At 44.7% G+C, this 26,753-nt stretch overlaps 3 protein-coding genes across 7 annotated transcripts in view; 1 reads left to right on the top strand and 2 right to left on the bottom strand.

The window, feature by feature from the left end:
* NUP88 (nucleoporin 88) overlaps positions 1–8,237 on the bottom strand; it is a 36,258-nt gene extending 28,021 nt beyond the window's left edge. Inside the window, exons 1-3 of the mRNA XM_090292722.1 lie at positions 7,909–8,237; positions 2,188–2,357; positions 1,316–1,441 (exon numbers count right to left, since the gene is read on the bottom strand). Coding sequence (XP_090148848.1) covers positions 1,316–1,441; positions 2,188–2,357; positions 7,909–8,205 — 593 coding nt within the window. The 5' untranslated portion in view covers positions 8,206–8,237. The remainder of the gene's footprint in view (positions 1–1,315; positions 1,442–2,187; positions 2,358–7,908) is intronic.
* Positions 8,238–8,902: 665 nt separating this feature from the next.
* On the top strand, positions 8,903–19,223 carry RPAIN (RPA interacting protein). 5 transcript variants are annotated; one of them, XM_090292263.1, is made up of 8 exons: positions 8,919–8,992; positions 9,077–9,335; positions 10,554–10,724; positions 11,719–11,779; positions 13,604–13,715; positions 13,866–13,929; positions 15,014–15,154; positions 19,071–19,223. In XM_090292263.1, exons 3-8 carry the CDS (start codon positions 10,569–10,571, stop codon positions 19,098–19,100), a joined length of 564 nt encoding a protein of 187 aa, XP_090148389.1. In that variant the 5' UTR covers positions 8,919–8,992; positions 9,077–9,335; positions 10,554–10,568; the 3' UTR covers positions 19,101–19,223. The 5 variants fall into 5 exon arrangements, with proteins under 5 accessions (XP_090148387.1, XP_090148389.1, XP_090148390.1 ...); XM_090292264.1 differs by having other exon boundaries at positions 9,077–9,120; XM_090292261.1 differs by lacking the exon at positions 9,077–9,335 and having other exon boundaries at positions 8,903–9,028.
* Positions 19,224–19,475: 252 nt separating this feature from the next.
* Positions 19,476–24,090, bottom strand: C1QBP (complement C1q binding protein). The gene is made up of 6 exons (XM_090292348.1): positions 23,778–24,090; positions 23,062–23,212; positions 21,582–21,675; positions 20,357–20,452; positions 20,001–20,123; positions 19,476–19,857 (listed from the first exon to the last, which is right to left on the bottom strand). Exons 1-6 carry the CDS (start codon positions 24,001–24,003, stop codon positions 19,708–19,710), a joined length of 840 nt encoding a protein of 279 aa, XP_090148474.1. The 5' UTR covers positions 24,004–24,090; the 3' UTR covers positions 19,476–19,707.
* Between the last annotated feature and the right edge of the window lie 2,663 nt (positions 24,091–26,753).

Here is a 26,753-nt window from a genome sequence, read left to right on the forward strand (position 1 = left end):
GCATAGAAAGCGACTATGACACAGTACACCCAGTTCTCTGTGGTCCTTGGAGGGCAGACAAACGTATCTCGGCAGTTACCATGACTCCATATGAAAGACCACAATGTTCAAGTTGAGAAAGGAAGATACCCAGTTTGGGGATACGCCATCCTGAGAGAGGGTTCAGGGCATGGATAGTGGATTAGAGCCAATGGGAGACAGAGCTCCTCAATGATGGAGGGAGTGGAGACTAAACATTGCCCCAGGAAACACATACACACCTGTGCAGAGACGGCCACAGCAACAGAGGCCACCAGCAGCACGTGGAACTAGATTAATCTAGGATCAGGGACATGCCCCCCACTCCTCTGCCCCACTGCTGACAGACAGGTCAGAAGTTTGCCTCAGCTATCCCATGTTCCCTACTCCTACTATCAAGGAGTTAGATCCAGAAGGAGGAGGAGGCAGCCCCCTCCTACTTCACCCCCAACCTCACGATGCTGGAACAGAAAGAAGAGTCAAAGAGCAGATCATGCTCTCTCCACTTATTTAGGATGCCTCAAGGTCTGACCTGTGATAGGCTCGGGATATAGTTTTGAAATAGATGTGAGATCAGAGTTTTAAGCTGGACACTTAGTTTTTATATCTAAAAGTAACCAGAAAGCTATGGGATCTGTAAAAGATGCCATTAAGGGATCAAGCATTCAGTAGGGAAGGAAGATTTGGGATAGTACAGATAAAAGCAATGATTAGGAAAAATAAAACTGGAGGTATTTGTATCCCAGTTAGTTGAGTCTCCCTATAAACTTTTTATATAAGGCAGATTCAGAAAGTTAACTGATAACAGAACTCTCCATAGGATTAGGTCATTTAATCCAGTACAAAACTTGGAAGGGGCTTTAAAAATTATCAAATCAAATCTGCTCATTTTACAAACTGGAAACTGAAGCTCTCCTAAAAAGTTAAAGATCTCAAAGACCGAAGTGGCACTGGGACAAGAATTCAAACCTCTCAATTGGCAATTATATTCTCTTTCCCCTATGCTACATTACCCTCAAAATAGTGACGTAATGAAAACAGTTTAGGAAGGTTACTTTAACAGTGCTTACTAGTCAGAATTAGATAGGAGAGAATGGAGGCAGGAAGACTAGTTGAAAGGGAATCACAGTAATTAAGGCATGTAAGTTAAGGTAGTTAGACTGTTCTTGCGAATGGGTTATAACAGCCATCCTTCTAACATCCCAGGACCCAGTTAGTGGCACCTTGAGCTACTAGCTGGCAAACACACACAGAACCCCCCAGTCACAAGGCTCTAAGTCATAAAAGTAAAATTTACCTTATTACATTTTCTGATGTCAGCAGCACTATGTGGGGATCCAGCATTTCACTTGGATACCAGGCAGCGTGCTTTAGAGTCAGAGAGGTGGAACTGGTGAAAAATCTCTCAGCAATTGGAGTGGTGCTAAAACAGAGACAACAATTTTCCAAAACATTTTGTAGGACCTGATGATAAACTTTCTAAAGGAAAATCTATTTTAACACTCTACTCTTCTTTCCTTCAACTTTCTTTCTCTTTTAAGTCTTTCTGGGAGAGCATTCAGAGCATCTATGCCATCAACATCAAAGAATCAAAATAAAAATACTTTCTAAATTGTAGAGTATTTTATACTGTGCTTTACAAATCGTTTTAGATATAGGATCTTATTTGATCCTTTTAGTAACCCTGTAAGGAAAATACAAGAGCAGATATTATCATTCCTATAGTGGAAATGAGAAAATAGAGATTTAGAAAGGAAACAATTTTAAGGGGACCCAAACTACAAGTTGTGGAGCTTAAGGTGGGTTTCCCCTTTATATTCTTTTCCGGAGATCTTTCAGACTCTCACTTTTCTGGATTTGTTAAAAATAAATAAATAAAACTTAGTTAAACTTATGAGCAAACTGTCTGGCTCATGGATAATAACTACTTTTTAAAACTTATTTCCACTTTGAAGAATAACTTGACTTCTAATGAAAGAGTAATGTGATTATTCAGGTAGAATAAAAGCATAATCGCACATATACTATAAACATTATTATCATAAAATGTCATTGCGCAGACCATATGGAGTATTCATAGTAAATATACCTTTAAATTACTAGTCTTGAATAATTTTCTGCATGTATTACAAATTATAAAGTTAAACTCTAAATGAAAATACAACTTACCTACAATTCACTGTTGATTTTCCACCTTCAAATTCAGAATTCTTCCCCCATCTTTTAGGTAATTCTAATATTGTAAGTCCTTTTATTCCTATAAGTGCCACGTGATGCTGTGTTGGACTTAACAAGACTTGATAGATTTCAAACAGGGGTGGATTTATGCAAAGCAATCTCTGAAATTAAAGCAAACTGGTCAAAATGGTTAGGTTTAATGTAAATACATGTGACAGTTAATGAAAGCACAGTACTGCTTTAGTTTTCCATAACTGCAGGACAATGAAACATTTTGGATAATCAGTAACACTCAGGCCATTAACTGAAGAAATAGTTTTAACAGTTTTGACTGGAATGTTATAAAAATGCATCAAATTTTCTTACCTTGATAAATAATTTCTTTTTATGATCAAGTCCAGCCTCAACTCTCCACCTTTCCCTACTTGCACTTCGTATTCCCTCCAATAAGATAACCTGTACTTCTGGGTAATTACCATGCTTTGTTGTGCCCGCGTCTCTGCATAACCGTTCCTCTTCCTGCAATCTGCAGTGCCCTCGTCCTTGAAGACTCAGCCTCGATATGCTTTCCTCCCAGGAAAATATCCCTGATCTTCTGGTCAGGGTTAAATGCATCCTTCCTGGACTCCTATAATACACTCTACAGTTCTTATTACCCTGCATTCTAATTATCCTTTTACTTGCTCATCCCATACAACTATGAATTACTTAGAATAAATGAATTATGAATCTGTATCTTTCCTCTCGGTATCTTTAGCACAGTATATGGCATATTGCTGCCTCAATATATCTTTTAGTGAACAGACAAATGAACTCAGAAATATTAATAAATAACTACTATGTTATATTAGAAATAGCACATTAAGATAGAGAAAGGCTTCGAGAGCTTCTGCAGCAAGTAAAAGGGCAGTTTACCTATTCAGATATGGAACAGTATTTGTCTCAGCATCATATGCGTTCAAAAAATATTCACTCTTGCCCTGGCTGGTGCGGCTCAGTGGTAGTGCTGGCCTGTGAACTGAGAGGTCACTGGTTCGATTCCCAGTCAGGGCACATGCCTGGGTGGCAGGCCAGGTCCCCAGTTGGGGGCGAGTGAGAGGCAACTAATTCATGTATCTCTCGCACATTAATGTTTCTCTCCCTCTTGTTGTCCCTCCCTTCCCCTCTCTCTAAAAGTAAATAAATAAAATCTTTAAAAAATATTCACTCCTTCCTATTTCTTCTCTTGTGACCATGTGGCGTTCCCATTTTCTTGTCTTTGTACTTTCAGTAATAAACTATGAAATTGCAAATGTATTGCTTATTCTTATGTATGGAGAATCACACTAAGCCAAAATCCTTTTAGACAAGTCATTCTGAATGTAAGATTTCTATTAATTGTTACTGATGTCTATAAGCCTATTTTTTGTTTTTTTTAGTTGCCCTTTGCTGATTCTAATCAAATTGTTTTTTCCTCCTGTCAGTGGTTCTTTCTCTTTTTTGCCTACCTTCTCAACCTCATCTTCTACTTGATTTTGATAGTCTATCTCAAATCAACCAGAGGCCACCTTTCTTATGCTATACATACAATTCAATGATCTTAAATCACTTGTGATAATCACAGTATTTAGAGGTTATTTTTGCTTGTTTTGTTTCTCATGCTTTTGTTAACATTACAAGTTGCGGGGATCCAGTCAGGATGGTGGTGTAGGCAGATATGGCTCGCATCTTCCCACAGCCACATCAAAATTACAACTAAAATACAGAACAACCATCCACCATAACTGTCAGAAACAGAGCTAAATGGAAGTCTGACTACTATGAAATGAAAGAAACCACATCCATCCAGACGGGGAGGAGGGGTGCAGACACAGAACAGGCAGATCCCACACCCACATGCAGATCCCACACCCACATGCGGTGGATAAAAATTCAGGAGGGATATCTCAGGAACGAGGAGTCCCAGCCTCACACCAGGCTCAGAGTTCCAGTGCCAGGAAGATAAGTCCCCATAACTTCTCGCTGCAAAAACCAGCAGGGACTGAATCGGTGGAAGAAGCTGCTGGAGCCCCAAGCACTTCCTCTTAAAGAACCCACACATGGACTCACCCACTCAGATGCACTCCCTCTGAGCTCCAGCACCGGGGTAGCAGCTTGGAAGGCACCAGTGGCATACGGGGAGGCACTGAGGTGTCTGGCATCAAGGTGAGCAGAGGCCATTGTCTCTTTTCTAAAGCCTCTGCCCACAGAGCCCTTAAGCTGGTGCCATAGCTGAGACTCCATTAACCCTTTGAATGCCAACGTTGCTGTGAGCAACGCTGACGAATTTTCCCAAAAGTGCCAGCGTCACTCCCAGCGACTCTTTTTACGATGGCTATAAATGTAAATAAAAATGGAATAATTCGTATTTTATGTTTTGTTCTCCTTTTTTGTACCTCAGGTTATATATTGATATAAGTTTTTCTCATGTTGATTCAAATTTTGAATTACGCATGGCACTCAAAGGGTTAACCTGGCTAACCTGTTTGACCTGCCTTAGAGACCCCCAGGGAATCCACCCCCCACCCAAATTACAGGCCACCCAAGCTGCTTTTCCATACGAACCACTGGTCTTGGCTCCTGCCTCACAAGGTCCTAAATCCTATCAAACAAGCAACAGCTGGCCTCAGTGAGCCCCAGGCCCAGCACTAGCACCAGCCAGCCTAGATTCACCGCCTGGCTTCACCTGGGAATCTCCAAGCCCAGCCCAAGTAGCAGCCATCTCAGATGGCTTTCTAGCTCAGACAGGATGGCCCCAGGCAAAACACCACCACCCTGCCTCTGCACAGCTGATCCTCCATGGAGGGCTGAGGTTCATGGTCAGCACACACAGGCAGTCCTTGCAGCTGACTGGCCTGGGTAAATCCCTCCCATTGATATGCCAACAACAATCAAGGCTCAACTATAAAAGGAGGGTGTACTCAGCCCCCATGAAAGGCACACCCTAAGTACCCAGCTTGGGTGATAGGGGAGGCTGTGCCACTGGACCCTATGGGACACCTACTACATTAGGCCACACTACAAAGACATAGAATCAAAGCAGCTCTCCCCAATACACAGAAACAAACGCAGGGAGGCTTCCAAATTGAGGAGACAAAGAACATGGCCCAAATGAAAGAACAGGACAAAACCCCAGAAAAAGAACTAAACAAAATGGAGATAGCCAACCTATCAGATGCACAGTTCAAAACACTGGTTATCAGGATGCTCAGAAATGACTGCGTTTGGCCACAAAATAAAGGAAGAAGTGAAGGTTATACAAAATGAAATAATGAAAAACATACAGGGAATCAACAGTGAAGGGAAGGAAGCCAGGATTCAGATCAATGATTTGAAACATAAGGAAAAAGTAAAACATTCAACTAGAACAGAAATAAGAAACAAGAATGCAAAAAAAATGAGGAGGCTTAGGAACCTTTGGGACAACTTTAAACCAACCAACATCTGAATCATAGGGGTGCCAGAAGCAGAAAAGGAAGAGCAAGAAATTGAAAACTTATTTGAAAAAATAATGGAAGAAAACTTTCCTAATTTGGTGAAGGACATAGACATACAAGTCCAGGAAGCGCAGAGTGTCCCAAACAAGATAGACCCAAAGAGGACCACACCAAGACACATCATAATTAAAATGCCAAAAATTAAAGACAAAGACAGAATCTTAAAAGCAGCAAAAGCACAGTTACCTACAAAGTGTCCCTATAAGACTATCAGTTGTTAAAAAAAAAAAAAAAAAAAAAAAAGACTATCCGCTGATTTCTCAAAAGAAACTTTTCAGGCAAGAAAGGACTGACAAGAAGTATTCAAGGTGATGGAAAGCAAGGACCTACAACCAAGATTACTCTATCCAGCAAAGCTATCATTTAGAATGGAAGGGCAGATAAAGTGCTTCCCAGACAAGGTAAAGCTAAAGGAATCCATCATCATCAAGCCCTTATTATATAAAATGTCAAAGGGACTTACTTAAGAAAAAGAAGAAAAAAATTATGAACATTAAAATGACAACAAGTCACAACTATCAACAACTGAATCTAAAAAATAAGAACAAAATCCAACTAAGCAAACCAGAACAGAACAGAATCATAGGTACAGGGAGCATTTGGAGGGTTATCAGCTGGGAGGGGGAAGAGGGAGGAATGGGGAAAAGGTGCAGGGACTAAGAAGCATAATTGATTGGTACAAAATAGACAGGGGATGTTAAGAATAATATAGGAAAGTGTGAAACCAAAGAACTTATATGCACGACCCATGGACATGAACTACGGGGGGTGGGGTTGCTGGAGGGAAGGGGGTTACTGGGCGGAGGGGGGCAAAGGGAAAAAAACTGGGACAACTGTAACAACATAATAAAACATACTTTATAAAAAGTTTAAAGTTGCAACTCATACCAAGCTGCTTTCTTGCCTATCTCTGAGCTTCTGATATGCTAGAGAACTGAGGGTCATTCAGACAGTCACCAATATTTATTGAGAGCTTATATGTTCCAGGCACTCAGTGAAATCCTGTAGGTACCTAAATAACAATGCAGACAGATCCTTGCCTTGGTGTTTACTGTCTAGAAAAGCAGACAAAAAATATTTTGAAAATATCTTATTTTCATTCCGCTCTAGCATGGCCACATAACCCTTTGCTGTACAGCCATGTAGGGTTTTAGTGGAATACTGTGTGCTGAGTATCTTGTAAATTATTCTTGTAAGCTGAAATTTTAAAGTAGATTGTAGACTTGTGACCTGTTTTGAAAACTGCAAAAATATATCTAGCACCTCTATAATTTCAAATCATTTCTCATCAACAAGAATTGGGCAACGTCACACAATAGATGGCTTGCGTTAGAATGGGTGACAAGATTTTTAGTTTTTAACCTTTAAAAGAAGAGAATCAGTTTATTACAAATATAAACATTTCCAGATAACAATGTCTGATTACAGCAAGTAGGAATACTTTCTGATCACACCCACTTTCTTTCTCATGCTGTTGACATATCAAAAACAAACAAAAATCCGTTTCATTTTCTAAAAGGTAATGAAAGAATTTACAGGGGATTTCTCCCCTATGTCAGGCACAAAACTTAGTATTTTCAATTCTATTACCTGATTTGATGCTCCTAACAACCCCAAGAGAAAGGTAGGCTGATCTCTATTATTTTTGAGCGTCACATCATGAATGAGGTTTCTCAGAACCAACCCACTAAAAATAGCACCTGCATGCACACCCTCTATCCCCTTACCCTGCTTTGTTTTTCCCCAGAGCACTTGCGTAATTGAGGTTACGGAGTATTCCCTGGTCCTTCCCTTCCTCCCAGACCCCAAGAACTAAGCAACTTGAGAGCATGAGTTCCTATAACTGTCTGGCACAGTGCTGGGGTGAGCAAAGAGGCTACAAAGGGTTATGTAGCTATGCTAGAACGGAATGAAAATAAGAAAGGAGAAAGACTTTTCCACTCGAAGTGAAAAGGAGCCAGGATGGAGAGGAAAAATTAAAAAATAAAAAACTACTGGCCGGATAGTTCAGTTGTCCCCACACGCCACGGTTGCAGTTAGATGGGGGTCTGGGCAAATACAAGAATCAACCAACGAATGCTTCGACACAAATCGGTGTTTTTTTCTCTCTCTCTCAAAATCAGTAAATAAATTAAAAAAATAAGAAACCAGTTCAGATCCCAGCTGGAGGTCATTTACGAGATTTGCCTAGCCGTACCTGGTACTGGGAGAGGTAGGGCTCCTCAGCCGCGCCGCTGAGGCCCCGAAGGCGAACCACTAAGAAGGAGCTGCCTTCCCCGTCCCACAGGAAGAGTTCTCCGCCGAGGCCGAAGACCAGGTTTCTCGTCAGCAACTGTGGCGGCGGCGGCGAAGACAGTGACAAAGAAGCCGCTTTCCCAGCCTCGGCTGGGCTCTGGTTTTTCAGTCCCTCCCTGAGCCGCAAGAAAACGGCGTGGTTAGGAAGCCAGGTCTGCCACAGTTCGCCGTCACCTGAGGGCCCCACAGCGGCCGCCATCTTGGCCGAACTGCTTTGCTCATTCCAATTGCTCGACCCGCCGCCGAGTGCAGCCAATCTGCGGCCAGCCGCCCACTGCTTTGGCTAATCATCGAGCAGGCAGCCCGGAAGCAGGAGGCTGGCGAAGGTGAGGCCCGCCCATCAGGAAGTGGCTGCGCTAGTGGAAAGCCAATCGCCAAACATTGTTTCTGAATTCAAAGGGGGCGGGACGAGAAAGTCAACAGGCTGGTCCCTGCTTCAAGTTTTGATGCCGCGGAAAGTCTACAACGTGGGTAGTAACCTAAACTCTGTGTATGTGACTGCTTATTGGACACCTCCACATAGGTAAACCTAGGCATCCAAAACCTTCGCTCAAGAATTATGTCCCTCTGTCCTGGCTGGTGTGGCTCAGTGGACTGAGCGCCGGCCGGCGGACCAAAAAGCTAGCTGGTTTCCCAGTTGGGGGCGTGCTAGAGGCAACCGATCACTGTCTGGCACATTGACCTTTCTCTTCCTCTCTTTCTTCTTCCCTCCCTTCCCCTTTCTCTAAAAAATAAATAAATAAAATCTTAACCCCACAAATGTCACTAGTGCAGCCACGCTGCACAAACCTGTCTCTTCTTTGGGTTGCCCGGAAAACAATATCTCCCACAATTCCCTGCGGTGTAGAACGGTCAGTAAGACCAGAAACTACGACTCCCAGGGTTCTGCGCGCCTGTAGGGGGCGGGAACTTCTGATGATGACTCCCGCGGAGAGGAGGCGATGGCAAAGCAATCGGAATCTCCCCACCGCTCGCTGTACAAATCGGTGGGTTCACCTCCGTGGAAAGAGGCGTTCAGGCAGGTGAGGAAAGCCTTGGCTGAGCCGTCGTTATTCCCCTAATCCGTCTAGAAACCGCTTTCTTCAGTGCCTTCACCTCAGCCCAGCCGGGTGAGGTAGGTGCCGGGAGTGCCTGACCTGTGGAGGTGGACGTGGTGCTCAGGCCTCCCACCTGTAGATGTGGGTCTTGGCCGCCGCCCAGCCGTCTGCTGGAGTTTCTGGACCCTGGGCGTGGCCCATCCCCAGGCCACTATTTTCGGATTTGGATGTGTTTTACATTTGAAGTGGCGGCCCCTCTACACTCTACGATAACAACACCGGCTGTTGTTGGGTAGGTGCGCACCGAGAAAGGCACTTTGTATACTGTATACGTATCTCATGCAAGAGAAATTATTTCTATTCAAGAGAAAGCGTCTGTTCGGAAGAGCTGCAGCTACTGAGTCTTAGCAAAGTTGTACCTCAGCTCAGTTCTGACCTAGTCTGAACACAGCATGGTTCCTGTAATATTGCGTAGGACGAGAGGAATCCCATAAATAGTGGATGTATCCCAGGAATATAATCTGATGTTACAAATGACTGTTGACATCAGGGTTTCTCTGTTTGGCTAGTGACATTTTGAGGAAGATAATTCGTTGGTGTGGGGAGCTGCCCTGTGCATTGTACTACGTTTAGCAGAATTGTTATAGAGCATTTACGAGCAAAGAGGACACGAGGCAATTTAGAAACAAATTTGTGGCGTTTATTTACCTGGCCAGGGACGGGTCTTCTCACCTTCAGAAGCCCCGCCTTACAGACTAAAAGGTTTTTAAAGGCAAAAAACTAGACTCATGTCCTTGGAGCTGCCAGATAATAGCGGCGGGCTAGAGAAACTACACATACACACTTTCTAATTTAGAAGGGGCTTCAGCTGATAAACACTTGGTGCACCTGGGGTAGAGATAACAGCCAGGGTGAGCTAGCAAAGGGGGCTCAAGGTTGCTGGGATAAGTGAGCAAAAATAACCTGCCACTGGAGTAAAAAGCAAAAATGGCAAAATAGCAAAAAGAGTAAAAATGACCTATCACAGAATCCCTGGCCTGTGCCACTATATGCCCGTAGCCCTGCAGCAAGAGTTATGACAACCAAACATGTCTCCAGGCATTGCCAGATGCCCCTTGGGGGACAAAATTGCCCAAGTTGAGAAACTTGTACAGGAAGGTGGCTACTGTAGCCACATCTAGAGCAGCAAGAATATGCAAGTACCTAAATGTCCTGCAATAGGCCATTAAGGAAGCTGGCATTGAAGACAGAACATGAAACATGGTGATCTGGAAATATAGGAACAAAGCATTGTAATTTCATCTGTCTACATGTGGATAAGGACTGGGGGGAGTGCAAAATTAACAATAGGATTATAGTTGATAATTTGTGTCTATAAATTTTCTTTAATGTTTTAACAACTAAGAGTTTTTAAATTTTATTTTAATGGAATTGCCTTCCCCTCTTCCCCACCCTACATTCCACCCTCTCCCCCACCCCCTCCCCTTCCCATCTTTCTCCTTTTTCCAAGGGATGCCTGGAGAGAATGAGAAACAGCCGGGACAGGCTCCTGGACAAGTACCGCCAGGCTGGAGGCAATATGCCAGGGAGCGCTCAGAGCACCCTTCTAGTACAGGAGTTGATGGAGGAAGAGTGGAATGCTTTGCAGTCCATGGAAAGCTGTCCAGAGGCCCTGGCTCAGGTCAGGCTATGATATGTGTTTTCAGGGAGGGTGCTACAGCACCAAGAGCACCTATTTCCCCAAGTCCTCTAAACTCACAAACCCTCAAGCCCACAATCAGGATTCTGACCTTTAATGTTAGACTCTCTTAGATTAATGGTTCCTAAATACCAGGCTGTCGACCTGCTGCATCATTGCATTATATTCACTTATGAAACTAAAAAGAAAGTAATCTCATGTCGTGGCTACACACCTGGAAGTTCTGATCCGGTAGGCATGGGCTAGGAACCTTTCTTTTTAAAAGGCTCTCCAGGAGCTTTTTGATTCTAATCTCAGTCGGAATTGGGAGCTGAGTGTGGACAGGAAACCATGTACTGTGTGTCAGGAAGAGCACTGCCTTGGCAGTCAGGAGCTCTGGAATTCAGATCCTGGTTTTCCTATTGCTTCTTAACTCCCTATGGCCTCTTTCACCTTTAGTTTTTACATTTATGAAATGAAGACAATAATGTCAGTGTTGTGAGTAATATTATAAGAAAACATGCGGGGAAACTGCTTTGGAAACATTGAAGCTCTATAATAACGATACATTGTTCAGTACCTTCTGTGGGTCCTACAGTCTGCCAGGTGTTTGTGCTATATAATCACAATTAGTATTCACAGTAACCTTCTCAGCCAGGTTTTATTCCCACTTTACAGAAGCCCAAACTGAGGTTTACAGAGGTTAGGAACTTTCTAGCTATCACACAGCTTTAGCAGAACCAAATACTTAGCTGCTCCCCTATACCATCTTCCCCCAGTTAAGTGCCATTATTTGGTGCCGAGTGGTTTAATTATTTGTTGATGACTTCTCAGCATGATCACATTACCCCATTGTCAGCTGAGTCTACAAAAGGACTGGACTGACTGATTTCCTCAGGCAAATCTCAGTTCTTCAAGCCAGCATCCAGGTATGAATCATTGAGCTGGTCAGCTGATTATAACCTCAAACTTCTGATGGCTCCACTTTTTCTTGCAGTGGGAGGAGCTGATGGACTTGGCTGAGCTGGAGGAAATCCAACGGGAGCTGCTTGACCAAGGTGACCCCTAAAGGTGGTCTTTCCTGCCTGTATCTAGCTACTCTCATGCTGATCTTTATTCTAAGTAGAATCAGCTCTTAACTTCCCATCTTCTAGTTCCATTTGCAGTCAAGTGTGCAGAAGTCTCTGCTTTTACTCTGAAGACTTGGCTGACTGGCTTCCTAGTAATGAGTCTTAAATATGCTAGGCTTTGTGCTCAGACTTCTCATTCCATGCTTATTTTCTCTTTATGATATCCTGCAAGGTAATAGGAGAAGAAGAGAGTCGTGTCCTACACAGGTAGTGGTGGAGTTGGGAAGCAAAATCAATATGTGAATCTAATTCCCATGTTTATTCTACTATCCTACAGTACCTGTCTATTAATAGATTAATAATAATCCTGTCACCTTGCAGGATACAGTGCATGATCAGATCTCTTGCGCTACCTAATTTAGGTGCCTTCTCCATTCTTCACTGACTCCCCAGGGTCTTGTGAGCAGTCACTCGTTGAGGCATCCCTAGCACCGTAGAGTGCATAATTCAGCACCTGATATAATTCATTTATTCCATATACCCCTATCTTGACTAGGCTTAGTTTTTCTCATCTGTACAATAGCTGTAATAGACCTACCCTCTAGGTTTGTTTGTAGGCTTAAATAATATGTGTAGAAGACTTAGAGAAGTGCTTGGTATCCAGAAGGCTTTCAACAAATGAAAACCATTACTATGAGGATGCAAGACTGTGACTCTTGAGCTAGGCTGTTGAGGTCCACTTCTTAGCTTTAGCGTTTTAACTGGTGTGGCAGTGGGCACAGCACTTAATCTACCCGTGCCTCAGTTTCTTTAAAATAACGGTAATGATAGTGAATAAGTTTATATATGTAAAGGACTTAAAATAGCACTTGACAAATTGTAAGTGCTATGCAAGTGTTAATTGTTATGATTAGTAGTGTTGACACCAGTTAGACTGTAGATTTTTTCCTTTTAGTAATCTTTTTTTAATCAATGTGCCCTTCACCCTCACCTATAAAACCTATCTTAGTGGTGAAACATAAAGATTCACTAAATATTTCTTTTGGGGTATGTTTAACTAAAAAATCTGAAGTGATAACTGATTTACTGTGTTCTATCATAGTCAGTCATAAGGAACACTCTAGAACAGAGATTGGCAGACTTTCTGTGAAGGTCCAGATAGTAAACACTTTAGGCTTTAGGGCTCAGTCTCCATTGGAACTACCCAATTCTGCTGTTGTGTGGAAACAATCACAGACAATACATAAACAAACGACCAAGGCTATGTTCCAATATGACTTTATTTAAAAAACTGAAGGTGGGCTGGCCATGGCCGGTGGGCTGTGGTTTTCTGACCCTTGAGCTAAAGTTTAGACTGAGCTCATCAAGAGCAGAGACCAGCTTTTTTAATCTTTGTACCCCTTGCCTACTACATACTAGGTATTGTTGCATGTTTGCCAAATGAATGAGCACACAGATTCTGAACATGTGGACATTGGGGAAGGGATTGCTTTAGACTCAGCAGGGAGGGCTGGCATCAGAAAAAAGTGCCCTGTAAGTTCATCGTTCTCCAGCTGCCCCTGGGACCCTGTCACTCTACATCTCTGCTCTTATAACCTCAGGAGATGTGTGTGAAAGTTTTCTTCTTGTGCCTTAGCAAGTTGAGGGTAGATAGGACCGGAGGAATCCAACAAGAGGAGCCTCACAAAAGAGTAAATATCTAGTGATTGGTATCTCTTGTGTGGCTGAAGCCTCTGAAGGTGAAGCTTAGCATTAGAGGCAGGACGGTCGGGTGAAGCAGGCGAAGCGCTCCAACTGCCTGTTGCCTTGCAGAACAGTCCATCATCAGTGAATATGAGAAGAGCCTGCAGTTTGATGAACAGTGTCTCAGCATCATACTGACTGAGTGGGAAGCAAACTCCCTCATCTGTCCTGTGTGTACAAAGTAAGAGTTTTCCAAACCTTTTCAGCATTATTGGTTCCCACCCTCCACTCCAAAGTGGATGGAATTTCCCCTCCACTTTCGTTGTCTAGAAAGTTTCAGGGATCCTGGTCTGCTGGCCATGAAGCTCTGGGATCCCACTTCTGCCTCTAGGTACAACCTGAGAATAACAAGCGGTGTGGTCATGTGTCAGTGTGGCCTGTACATCCCATGTCATGTAAGTGTTTCACACACAGGTTTTGTGTCACCTCTTTCCACATATACCTGCTTTCTTTAAGAACCTTTGGTGGGGTGCTGGGGCCAGCTGTGCACATCTTTTCCCAACTCATGTTCGTTCACCTTGGTAGCCTGAACTCAGCCTTGGTGAGAATATACACAGCATGGAAACCGGCAGGCACGACCAATCAGGGTGTTCCCTGCTCCCTCCCAAGAGCCATTTGTTAAACATCCTTAGAAATTGTCTGTATATGAAGACACACTTGCCCTCAGAACTTAAGCTTCAGTGATCTAAAGGTACAGAAGGAGCCCTCTTATCTGACGTGACAGGGACAGAAAGTTTGTCAGTTGGTAGAAGTGGTGAGTTATAAAAATGAAACACAGGAAATTTCAAGCACATAACTTTATGTGCCAGTCTTTGAGCGGGGCTCTGCTGATAGGAAAGCTGACTCTTTTTTACAGAAACCACTCTTATTAGTTTGCAGTTTTGTTTATGAGAAGAGAATTGAGAAAATGAGTGTACAACTTAAGGGTTTTCCCTCCCTATCTTATACTTAATTCAACCTTTTTTTTTAAGCAACTCATCTTTTTGAATATTTCCTAAACATCCCAGTTATTATCACAAAAAAGAAAGCTTTGTTTTCATTCTCTTATTTCATTGGTTAACATAATATGTAATTAAATTACTCAGTTACAGTAGCAAGTTTAATTAGCACAAACAGATCTAGGACAAGCATATCTGTTTGGTTCTTAGACTGCCTCCACCGGCCAAATGTATCTTGGTGGGGATACATTTGGCTGAGGGAGGCAGGAGCATAAGGGAGGGAGGCCCTGAGAGTCCCTGGTCCTGTAAGTGGTAGTACGTGTTACAGCAGGACTGGGGAGCACTGGTTGTCTGGAGACGCAGTTAGGTGGGGATTGGTTCAGAGATCTTTTTAGTACAAGCATGAGCCCAAGAGTGTTTTTAAAGGTCCAAGGAATCAAGTCACACAGATACATTGGTTATCATGAGGAATCAGGATTTTCAACCTGTTGACTATGAGGTAACTAAGATTAGGTTGTAGTTTAACTTCTTTATGTTTTAGTCTCCAGAATTGACAGAACAGAAGCTTCGTGCCTGTTTAGAGGTCAACGTGAATGAGCACAGTGCACACTGTCCTCACACACCTGTATTTTCAGTCACTGAAGGGACAGAAAAAAATTCCAGTCTTCTCATGAGCTGTCCGGTAAGCCTCCCGTGGGACCCAGTGGTAAGGGCAGGTCCCTGTTCTAGTAGAAGCAATAGCTTGGGAACAGGTAAATGTTTTAAAAATGTAGTTTATTCTTGAGGAGTTTACTTGAATAGAAAAGTGAAGGTAATGAATCAGTTCAACTAACAGGCCAGTCGTTTTCTAAAAGGGGAGGGACAGAGGCAGCACAGGGTTGTGGAAGGTGCATTGGCCTTGAATTAGAAAGCCTGGCTGCACTGCCTCTTGTTTGATTGGCAACAGTGATCTGAGATGAGGCTGATTATTTCATACATGTAAGACCCAAAAGGCCATTCACAGAGGACCAGGGCCTACTGTCTGGCCCCTACGTGACAACTCAGGTGTGAGGGAACAGGACACACAAGTGGATATAGAGCCACCCTGGTTTGCAAGCCTTAAGCTTGCTGTAGGACCCAGTATCTCTTGCAACAACCTATGGCTACAGCTCTGGGGTCCCGAGCGAGGGGAGCTCAGGGGCTGTGAGCTCTCTGCACTTAGGGAAGCCCAGCGCTGTGGCTTCCTGCTGGGCGCTTACGTTCTGTCTTGGCCCTCTCACTTCACATGCAGTCTGCCTGTAGGAGTTATTGTTCTTATTCCTGGTCCATCTGACACTTCACTTTATCAAGTTTCTTCCGTAAGTTATTTAATTCTGTTCATTTATTTTAAAAAAATGGATGGAGCACTTTTTAAAATTCAAAAATATGCATTCTCTCCCAGAGTTTAAGGCTAGAGTTGGTGATTAAGAGAAGAATACAGAAAACAGGTAGTCAGTACTCCTGGAGAGCTGTAGGGGAGGGCCTATGGGAGTTCAGAGGAGGTGATCTCATTTGTGGATGAAGGCTTCCTGGAGGAGGCACTTAACCTTGGCCTTCAAGTGTGGAATAGGATTCGGACATGTAGATATGACGAACTGGGGGAGGAACTTAAGCGGCAGACGTCAGGTAGAAGAACCGGGTAGGGAGGCAGACAATTTGGAGCATATATGAAGAGTGCCATGTTCTGTGTAGCTGGAACATTGGGCTCATGAGGGGGAGAAGAGCCATGATCTGCTGAAAAGTCAACACAGTGGCTTCAAACATGAGCCGTCTTGAGTCAGAAACAACACTTAGGAGGCTGTCCCAGTACCTGGTGGGAGAAGCGAGGTGGGCTTGAACTTAGGCAGTAATGGGGGCGGGGGGGGGGGGGTTCGGTGTGTGTGGGGTGAATATGAGAGGCTTAGAAAGCGAATGATGAAATTCTGTAGCTGTGGGTGTCAGCGTGGAGGAACCGAAGATGCGAGGCTTCAAGGCTGGGTGACTGGGCAATCCTGGGGCCACGTGTGGAAGACGGGGTTTGTGCCGACAGCTGTGGAGTTTGTCTGTGGACGCGCTGAATTTGCCATTTCTGTGAGACACCCAGGTTCTGGTGCAGTTAAGGATGTGGGGGTGGAGCTGAGAGTGAGGGATCGCGTAAGCCGTCGGTTGCTTCTGCGCAGTTGCTAAAAGGAGGTGAGGTGACGCTGCCTGAGGAGGACGCATAGAATAGGCTGGGCGTGTATTCTTGGGCATTGCCTGCATTTGGGTGCAGGGGAACAAGTGGCGCCTTCATGGCGATGGAAGAGCAGAGGCCAGGGAACAGGGGAAGGGTGGAAGGCACGGACATTTCCAAAAGGAAGGTAGCAACGCTCACCATGGAGATAGAAGTACTGTAGACATTTGGTGACCGCATATAGGTGATTTTGGTGGAGTTATAGGGTCAAGTAGCCACTATCTTATTTCAATTTTGGGAATTTGAGTGAGTAGAGAGCCAAGAAGTAGAAACAGTAACTACTGAATAGTTTTCCTAAGGAGTTGAGCCCTAAAGAGGAAGGAACGTTTGAGTGTGTTTGTAACTAGAGGAGGATTCATGGAGGGCCAGGGGGTGAGTAGGTAACCGAGGAATCATGGCCCAGACCTACCGGAAGGGGTGGGATTGTGAGCAAGGAGGGCAATGAAACTACATTTACTGAGCACTTAACTGTGTACCAAGTATTCTACGCACATCATCTCATTTCGTCAGAGGTGGATGCTATTCCCAATGTTTGGAACTAAAATAGATTCAGATAAGTGAGGCGATATGGCCAAAGCTGCACTGCTGAGAAAAAGCAGAGCTGGTATTGGAGCCCAGGTCTTGGGGGTTCCGGCAACTCTACTGTTTCTGGCTCCAGACTTGAGCCCTGGTAGGGGAACAGTTTTCCTTCAGATTGTGTGGAAGGGGACACAGTGAGTGAAAATTTACATAAAAGCTGTCACTACTTCCTGTTGACCACAGGTTTACGCACCCCTCTGCTCCAGCCGTCCAGAACTGCTTGCAGATTCTCTCATGTGCAAGTTCTCAGGCCACCATGCTCTTGCTTGCGCTCTTTGTCTGGAATACCTGTGGCTTCTCCCACTCGGCTCAAGGACCATCACTGAGCACGTCTTTATGCCACGTAATCGGTGCGGCCTGATCCTTCACACAGAATTGGCCAGGCTCTCTCCTTGGGCTTCCACTGTTCTTGATGCCATAGTCCTATCAAGTTATCTGTTTCTTTGTTCTTGAGGGCAAGGACTCGGTCCTTATTTTTATTCCCAGTCCTTGGCACATGGGCGGGTATGTCTGGAGAAATGAGTTGAGGTAGAGGGAAGAGGATTGAAGGGACACAGGTCCCATGGCCCTGGTTTCTGCCTCCTCAGTGAGATGAATGGAGCTGTTCGCAGTGCTGCGGACTGAGCTGGACTGTGGGACTCGAGACTGGGAAAGCCCCAGACTGAGTGCTGGAGGGAACGAGTGGGCCAGTAAGAGAAACAAGGGCTTGCCGGTTGTGTAGTGTCCAGCTGCAGCTGTCTCCTGACCTGACCATTAGTGTGTGGCACCGAAGCCGAGGGGAGGGGAGGTTTGGAAGGCGAGTGCTGTGGGAGGCCTTAGCAGGCGTAGGTGCAGCGCGATTGACAATGCTGGCTGCTGGGCGGGCAGGGAGACTTGTTGGGCAGGAGGCAGTCACAGCCAAGATGAGAAACAGGAGAGGGAAGGACAAAATTGTATTCAGTAGCCTGTTCCAGAGTTCACCATTTTGAAAGGTAGGTAGATCATTTGGAATGCTGTGGAGTTCATGTGGCATTAGACATCTTTCTCTTAAAAGGAAAACAATCAGGACCATTGGGTTCAAGATCCAGTGAGGGCAAGCGGTGTCAAGCATGAGAAACAGGCGTGAGTTACAGAAGATGGGTACACAATAGCCTTAAGGACTTGGAATATTCAATATGTGAAAGGGACAGTGGTCTAGGGGTAATCATGGGGATGGAACGTGCTAGACCACCAGAAAACCAAGGATATTACCTATGGATGTGGTGTCAAGATTAATTAAGTACAGTATTCCTTAGCATAGTTGTAGGGCTGTCAGGCAATCAGGAACCAGTTTTACATTCAAGTACTTAACTGATCGTTAGGGATACCAAGGAAGGTGTCCTAGAATTAAATGGGCTTCAGAGTTGACTGTAGTGAATACGCAGTTTCTACCTTTGTATGGTACACGCCTGTTTCAATCTTGTGTTAAGTTGAAGGAACCTCACCTTCTTGCTAGGCTGTAAAAGCTGCCAGCTCTCAAGTTTGAATAATCTGGTCACCAGGTTCCTGAGGGTGAGGGTATTTGATCAGCCCATCTCCAGGACTTGATCTTAGCTTGAAGATGACATTGCTACTGCAGGTTTCACAGGCAGTTGAGACTGCAGGACTGAACTCAAGCAAAGCCTCTTATAACTATACCACCAACCTATTTCATAGTTATAAACTTCACCTGTGATATGGAGGAACTTCAGAGGCAGCATAAATGTCATTACTGATTACAACTTTTAACCATATGAGATAAAACAATTTAAGCTTTTTAATTTAAATACAGGTTTGTGATACTTGGGCTGTGATCATCTAAAGCCAGTGTTGAGTCACATCATTCTACTGGATTGGAAACAACTCATTGCATCTGAGACAAGGAGCCTTGTACATACAAATGTTTCATTAATAACTTATTTTGTATTAAAACTTTCCAAACATCTAGGCTCTTGGTGTTTTGTAAAGCAGGTTGAAAGGGAAGGAATAGAAATAGAAAAGCCTAAGGGGGGAAAGAAAGGGAAGGGTCTAGTTAAGGAACATGTATAAATGACCCATGGGCATGGACAACAGGGTGGGGATTGACTGTAGGAGCAGGGGCAGGGGGCAGGGGGCAGGGGAGAGCAAACGGGAAAAATTGGGACAACTGTAAAAGAACAATTTAAAAAGGCAAAAAAAAAAAGAAAGAAAAGCCAAATCACATTAGAGATAAACCAATTTTATTGTCCATCATTATGTTATACAAAAACCTAGAAATAATTTGTATAGAATAAATGAATAGTAAATAAAGGGCAACAAATAATTTAAATATGAATCATTTTCCATGATATTAGGATGAAAACCATTTCAGTACATGTCTGGCTTCAGAGTAGGTTTTATTCACTGGTACATCCTGCCATAAAATTAAGGTCTTCAGCGTCTTGTCTGCTCTACTGGCTCTTGACGAAACTCTTGAGGTCTTCCAGAAAAGTAATGTACTCCTGGTGCTCCAGGGCTGTGCTGAGCTCCACCAACTCATCCGCAAAAGTGTTATCCACCCCTCGGTCCGCAAGGAAATCCATTAAGTGGTCATATAAGGCCTACAGAGAAAAACATTTACCATAAATAAATTTTAAAAAAGATTTCTTCTGTAACATTTGCTAATTAAAATACTTTTTGTATCTCCTTGGACTAGCACCTCCCCTACAAGGCCCAAGAGCACCTCATCTTATCAAGCACTCACCCAGTCCAGGGAATCTGTGTTGAGTGTGTAATTGGTGTCCTTCCACTCCGATTCGCCAGTGGACTGAAAGCTCACCTCCCTGATGGAGAAAATGTCACTTTCGCCCTCCTCCTCTTGTCCAACCTGAGAAGAGACAGTGGTTGGGGAAACTGAAGGGTTTTCCAAGACAAGCCAGACTCATTGCAAAGAAAAGGGATTGTTTACAGGTTGAGACCAACCAGATTTTAAACTTGCTCCCTCACCCCATCCCCCTCTTCCCCTGCTTTGCTGGTCTAAGCTAGAAAAGGGCCCCGTAAAGTCCCAAGGCCCTACCTGTCCCCAGGGATGCCGAGGTGCTAGCACTCCATCCTACGTACCTCGTCCTCTGGATAGTGACAGTCCAGCACAAGGGCCCTCTTGCCATCTTTCTTTATAACTTCAACCACGAAATTGGGAGTGGATGTCAATTCAGGCTGGGGAAGCAAGAATAAGCCAGTACATTCAGGGGGTCTGGACACCACCGTTGTTAGGATGTTACTGAGCCATTTTTGAAGTCTGCTACAGTGTTCCCACATAAGGGGCTGAGAATCTAACAGGGTCTGGGCTGAACTCTTCCTATTGATCTTTTCTAGAGTTAAAGACTTTTTGAGGGCAGAGCATCATAGTTAAAGACTTTTTGAGGGCAGAGTTCAGTGTTTGACTTCTGTTGGCACCCTACTTTTTTAACATACTAGGTTCAGAATGAAAGAATTTGAATTCTAGCTCCAATCTTCCTGGACTGTGTCTCTATCCTTAAACTGCTACGGTGGCCTCAAGCTCCTAGATCTCCTTCCAGTGGACTGTTTCACAATCTTCCTATGGCCCAGGACCAAAAGCCGGTACATGTGGCTAACTGGACATCCTAGTGTCTGAACAATCACAGCCACTCTCCCTTTGACAATGAGTCACCCACTGTCAGAGATCGTAGTCTGATGTCACCAGGAAGCTGTGCTCTCTGTTCTAGGTCATGAGACAATACTGATACCTGCTTAGTTAGGAAGTCTGGGGACTCTGTGGCCCTAATAAGAGCAGTTTCTAAGCCAGATATGCTGCTTCCTAACATGCTTGAAGACTGGGCACCATCCAGGTCCAACCAAGAGGCCAGCGACCAAAGGAAAGACCTTGCCGGAATCTCTGATGTCCCCAGCTTTGCTACCTTGGTAAAGTGGCTGGTGTTTATTTCTAGCCTGTGACATGTTGGAATGAATGTTCCTCTCTCGGGAACACTCCAGGTGATAATCCCCAATATCACACCTCTTCCTATTAAGGAAGGGTGAAAGTCAGTTTCAATTCCTATTAGGAGAACAAAGGCCAAACTATAAAGCACAAGCCTGCAGATGGTGATTTACTCAGTCCCTGGGAAAGAAAATGGGCCACACACTCCTGGTGCTAAAGCTGGCCAGAAACCGCTCCTCTACAAGTCAAGTCCCCAAGATGGTCATCCTCCGCCTTCTCCCTCCCCTTCTAGCATTACAGGAATGAAATAAAAGCAAAAACAACGTTCCTCCAAGCCCCTGGCCTGTGAGGGCAGAGGGAAAGGCTGGTTACAGTGTTACAGCTTACCTCCTGTTCTTCCGCCTTTTGCCCTTGGGAGGACTCCTCCTCCCCCTCATATGTTGGTGGGATGCTATTGTTAATGTTGAAAGTGACAGTGACCCTAGAAAGATACAAGAAAACACAAGACAGGGCATAAGTTTTTCTTTTTTCTTTTTTTACCTGACTGTTATAAGTACTGAGGCCTGCTACAGTTTAAAATGCTTGCTGGAACAATGTCTCTCTCCTGGCTGGCTTTACATGTGAGTTATTACAGACCTTCCAAAAAAGCCCGGGTGCCCACATCCCACCCCGAGATGTAATCAGCAGGTAAGAAGTGTGCCTACTCTGCGCCAGCTACTGGAAGTCAGGCTAATAGGCCCCTGTGTATCTCAGCCAAATGTGGCCATGTGTAGGCTGCTTCCACCAGGCCAGCATCCCAAGCTCACTGCCACTGTGTATCCAGTGGTTATCTCGTGGCCACTGCTCACCGTGGTCTTTCCAGCGCTCCCTCCAGTGGCAGTGAGTGCCTAAGAAGCTGGTGGGATGGAAGAGATAGATGCCTCCTTTATTTTAAAGATTTTATTTATTTTTAGAAAAGCAGGGGAAGAGGGAGAGAAAAACAATGCGAGAGAAACATCCATCAGTTGCCTCTCATATGTGCCCCACATAGGGACCGAACCTGCAACCCAGGCACGCGCTCTGACCAGGAATCAAAACAGTGTCCTTTTGCTTTGCAGAACTACGCCCAAACCCTGAGCCACTTCAAAAGGCTTTTTCTCCATCAAGAAATTCCCCCTCAGAGGAAAGGAAGAAGGAGCACTAGAGCGTTGCATCAACTATGTACCGAGGGGAGCCCTGACCCCAGCAAGGGGAAGCCTCACAAAGAACAACATATATGCTGCAGCACAGATTCACTAGCAGAATACTTGTGGGAAGTTTTATAATTACAAAGCAGGCCAGAAACAGCAACTAACGACGAGTTTAAGGTGCAAGAATCCTCACGGGACAAATGATGTTGCACAGTTTGGGTTGAAGTTAAAAGTGATGTGAAATTTGGAGCTGGCCCCGCCGTGCTGCGCTCCTCCAGCCGGCACTGTCTATACACTGGCACGTTACCGCTGCCGTCGGGAGCTGTGCTAACTGGGCTTTGCCAGGAAGCCACCTTCTCATAGGAGCAATGGTTGGAGGTTCAGCCGCAAAATCTCTCATCAGGAACAGTGCTGACCGACTCGAGCTCTGCGTGCAGGAATGCCGTGTTCATTAGGATGCTATAGTGGCCCAAACTGGTTATGACTCACCCTAGGAAAATGGTTTAGGTGAAGTTACAGAATACACCGCCTTAGTAACCAGCCCACAGGAAATTTGTGCGTAGTGAATGAACTACCTGGCAGTTTCCTTCTGTGTCTTGGAAACCATGTATCAGAGTCCCTCCTTTGATAGGACCCAGGACAGGTCCTGCTGGGTCATGGACTTAGGCCCCTGGAATCCACAAGCCCCCAGTACTTACTTTTCTCCACCGACATTCCGCACTAATTTGGCTTCTGTCCCATTCACTTCCAGATCCCAACCTCCAGACATCTTGGGGAGGGACTTATGCTTCTGTATCTTCTTTTCCTCCTTAATTTCATCACTCAGGAATTCAATAAAAGCTTTGTCCCCTACAATGAAAACCCACAAGGTACAGAAAACAGCCAGCCTATTTGTCTAAAATGACCCAGGTTACTCTAGGCAGAAATCTGGACTTGGCCTGTTAATAACTTTCCAGTCCTTAGTCCAGCTCACATCCACTAAACCTAAGTCTCCTTAATTGTAAAAATGCCGTGAATACTATCAGTGGGAGCTGAGCTCTATTCTGGAAAAGCGATTTGCAACATTTAACTCATCACCACGTTTTACACAAAGCAAGAGTTTCCAATCACCCTCTTCCACCTACCAAAAGACGTAACCACGCTATTTCGACCGCGACCTTGGGCCTTCCCAAAATTCCCTTTTCGTGAGATTAAGGATAAGGTAAGCTTCCAGGGCTTAATTGTATGCCTGGACCCAAAACGACACGCTGTAGGAGAAATGTGATGACCCGTGGCTGCCAGTAATCGGGAAAACATTGCGGACCTCACGGGGCTGCTCCGGGCGGCCCACTCGCGGTCTACACGTCTCTGTCCCGGTCCCCCACCCCATCCGCAATCTGCTCCTCACGGCCACGGCCCACATGCAAAAACTCACCTTCGGTGTGCAGCCCGCCGCACCCACAGGCGCAGGGTCCTCGAGGCCGCAGGAGGACGGGCCGCGGCACATATCCCGCGCGCGGGCTGAGGAGCCCAAAGGCCCGGGTGCACGGCTGGGGCGTGGGCTGCAGCAGCGGCCGAAGAGGCGTGGAGGGCGCGCCGGCGCGGAGGCCAGCGACGGCGGCACCCAACACGCGGGGCACGCAGCGCAGCAGGGGCAGCATCGCGAAAGCGACAGCGCCGGGAGCTTACACGTGGAGATGAAGACGACCGAACCAAAGCCCTCACGAGTTCACCACCGGAAGTCCCGCCCCCCGGTAGAGGGGCGCTTCCGCAAGGTCGCAGGTCAAAGGCACCACGGGCAGTACCGCGCCCCCTGCTGGGCGCCTCCGGCGCAGCTTCCCAGGGAGGCCTCAGATCCGGTAACTTTTTAGCTGAGTAGGCCCGCCCGAGTCTGGTGTGCAGCGAGGCTTTCTGTTTAATGTGCTGGCATCACTTCTCTACATTGGCGGCTTACACACACTTTACCAATTACCACCTACTGTTCTCAAAGCACACCTCTCCTTTTTATTTTAGAAAGAGGGGGGTAGGGAGAAAGAGAGGGAGAGAAACACCAGTGTGTGGTTGCCTCTCCCACGCACCCAACCGGGGACCTGGCCCGCAACCCAGGCACCTGCACTGACTGGGAGTCCAGCCAGCGACCCTTTGGTTCGTAGGTCGGCACTCAATCCACTGAGCCACACCAGCCAGGGCTGGGTCATAGCCGTCTCTCTTACAATCCCTTCCTGAAACAACCTACCCCACCCCACTCCTCTATGCTTCGTTCTTCTCTCCGGAGAAACCTCCTGGTACTGCTGATTTGCCCGGTAGCCTCCCTCACCCCAGCAGCACAGGTGCTCCTGAAGGGCAGGATCCCCGGTTAGTTCTGCGACCTTCCCTCTCCATAACCCTCCAACCTTGCTCTCTGGTTCTGATAGGGCAACATTTTTCTAGAGGTAAGAAACCATGACTTACATCAGATTTAGCTTAAAAACCAATGTTCCTACTTTACGAGGACACACAGGATACATAAGGTTCCAAGAAAGTAAGCCTTTCCCAATTAGTGGCAAAGATAAAATTAAAACTTAACATATTCTAAACAGCATTCTGTAAATAAGGAGAAGGAGACCCAAGAAAGTCACACATCACGTGTAAGATTCACTTTTAATGGATTTGATAGTCATGTGCAAATTTGAGCATTATATACAATAACTGATGTTTCTATAGAGATGTCTATTTGAACAAAACTAGATTCTCAAAATACAACACAAACCTGAACCAATTTGTTGTCCCCCTCCTCTGCAAATTATAATATTGTTATCAAATAATACAGAATAGAATCCTTGCTTCCCCACAGGTGCAGTGTTCCTGTATGTGCTCTTGGGATGGTATCTTATGCCTTGCCACAGTTCCAAACAGTTCTTGATAACTGGATTAAATGGATTTATGTATCACAGTACATAAAATGTTTAACCCACAGAGCATTCTCTTTACAACCAGCAGGGATGCAACATTAAGTAAGGGTGTTTAACAAGGACCAGGTGTTGGAAGGAAATAACATTGCAGCTCTTTCCCTGTAATGAAATCTGTGTTGCTCTGGATGTCCCACACTCCAAGATCACTAGAAATAGAAGATCAACAGGCGAGGCATGCAATCTGCTTGGAGTGCATCTATTAACATGAAGCTGCTCACAGGAGCTGGTGAGTCACCCTGTTATGGATTTCACAGAGAGGAAAAGAGGTCTCACACCATTAGACTTTACCAATTGAAAATGAGTAGCTCAAGATTATATTGCAACATCATTGTGAAACATTTAACTCTCTTAAGAACGTTTAAGTTTTAAAATGTACTATCCCCTGCAGCTCAATATAAATAACCATTTATTTCTTCGTAGTAGTATGTGGACTCAGAATGGGTTTTCCAATGTGATTTAATCCCTGAGCAGCTATGTTAAAAATTAACTTTTTAAAAAGCCCAATAAAAAACTACTGTATCAAAACTCTACCAGAATGTTACAGTGATAAACATATTTAATCTATACAGAAACATTAAACATTGAAGCTCCTTAGAAGCTATTTACATTTACTTAAAAGCTATTTATCCCTATTCCTGCTCAGAAAAATATACATTTTCCAGAAACTCTTTAGGTACTTAAATTGGACACAAGTGATTCTAAGTCAAGTTTGACTTGCCCCAGAGAGAGGTTTTGCTGAGGAACGTGACAGATCACCTCATTCGCAATGCGTTACCTGCATGATGAAATTTTTATTAAAAATACAGTATTTTTTTTTACCAAGTCAGGCTAAACATCCTAGGCCTCTATTGAATAAATGAGAAAAATACACTTTAAAAACCTTCTGAAAAACTTCTCGGAAAGCCAATGACAGTAAAAAGCCAATCTGAGGAAGAACCAGCCAAAAGTCTAAGTATTCAGTAAGACAGGGCACACTCTTCAATCTATGCACCGCAAGAATTTTGAAAACTATTTAGTCAGGCACTGACCTCTTCTTCCTTACACTGTCAAACAAACAAACAAAAAAGACAATAGCCTACAGAACAAAAAATTATACCTATATATTTCTTTTTGTCAGACAGCAGAGAATATTTATTTTTGGTGTGCCACAGAATTTTAGTAATTAGTTTATGTGTGTAACGAGATGAGAAAGGTTGAAAATCACTGGGAGATGGTATGTAGGCTCTGTCGAATCCTATTTGTCCTAAACATAAATATTTCTAACAGAATTAAATCACAAGTGCCCTGAACACCAGATAAAGCTTGACTTCTCAGGGCCACACACAGCTCGTGCTGCAAAGCGCCAGCCGGACTTGACACGCAGACACGGAGAAGGGAGACCCAGAGTAGGGGCTCCAGGGGGCTGGTCTCGGAGAGGAGTTCACTGGATCCAGAGGGAAGAGCCTGTCCACTGTTTCTGA

Source organism: Furipterus horrens, unplaced genomic scaffold, assembly GCF_987537825.1.
Source record: "Furipterus horrens unplaced genomic scaffold, mFurHor1.1.pri manual_scaffold_11, whole genome shotgun sequence".
NCBI lineage: Eukaryota > Metazoa > Chordata > Mammalia > Chiroptera > Furipteridae > Furipterus > Furipterus horrens.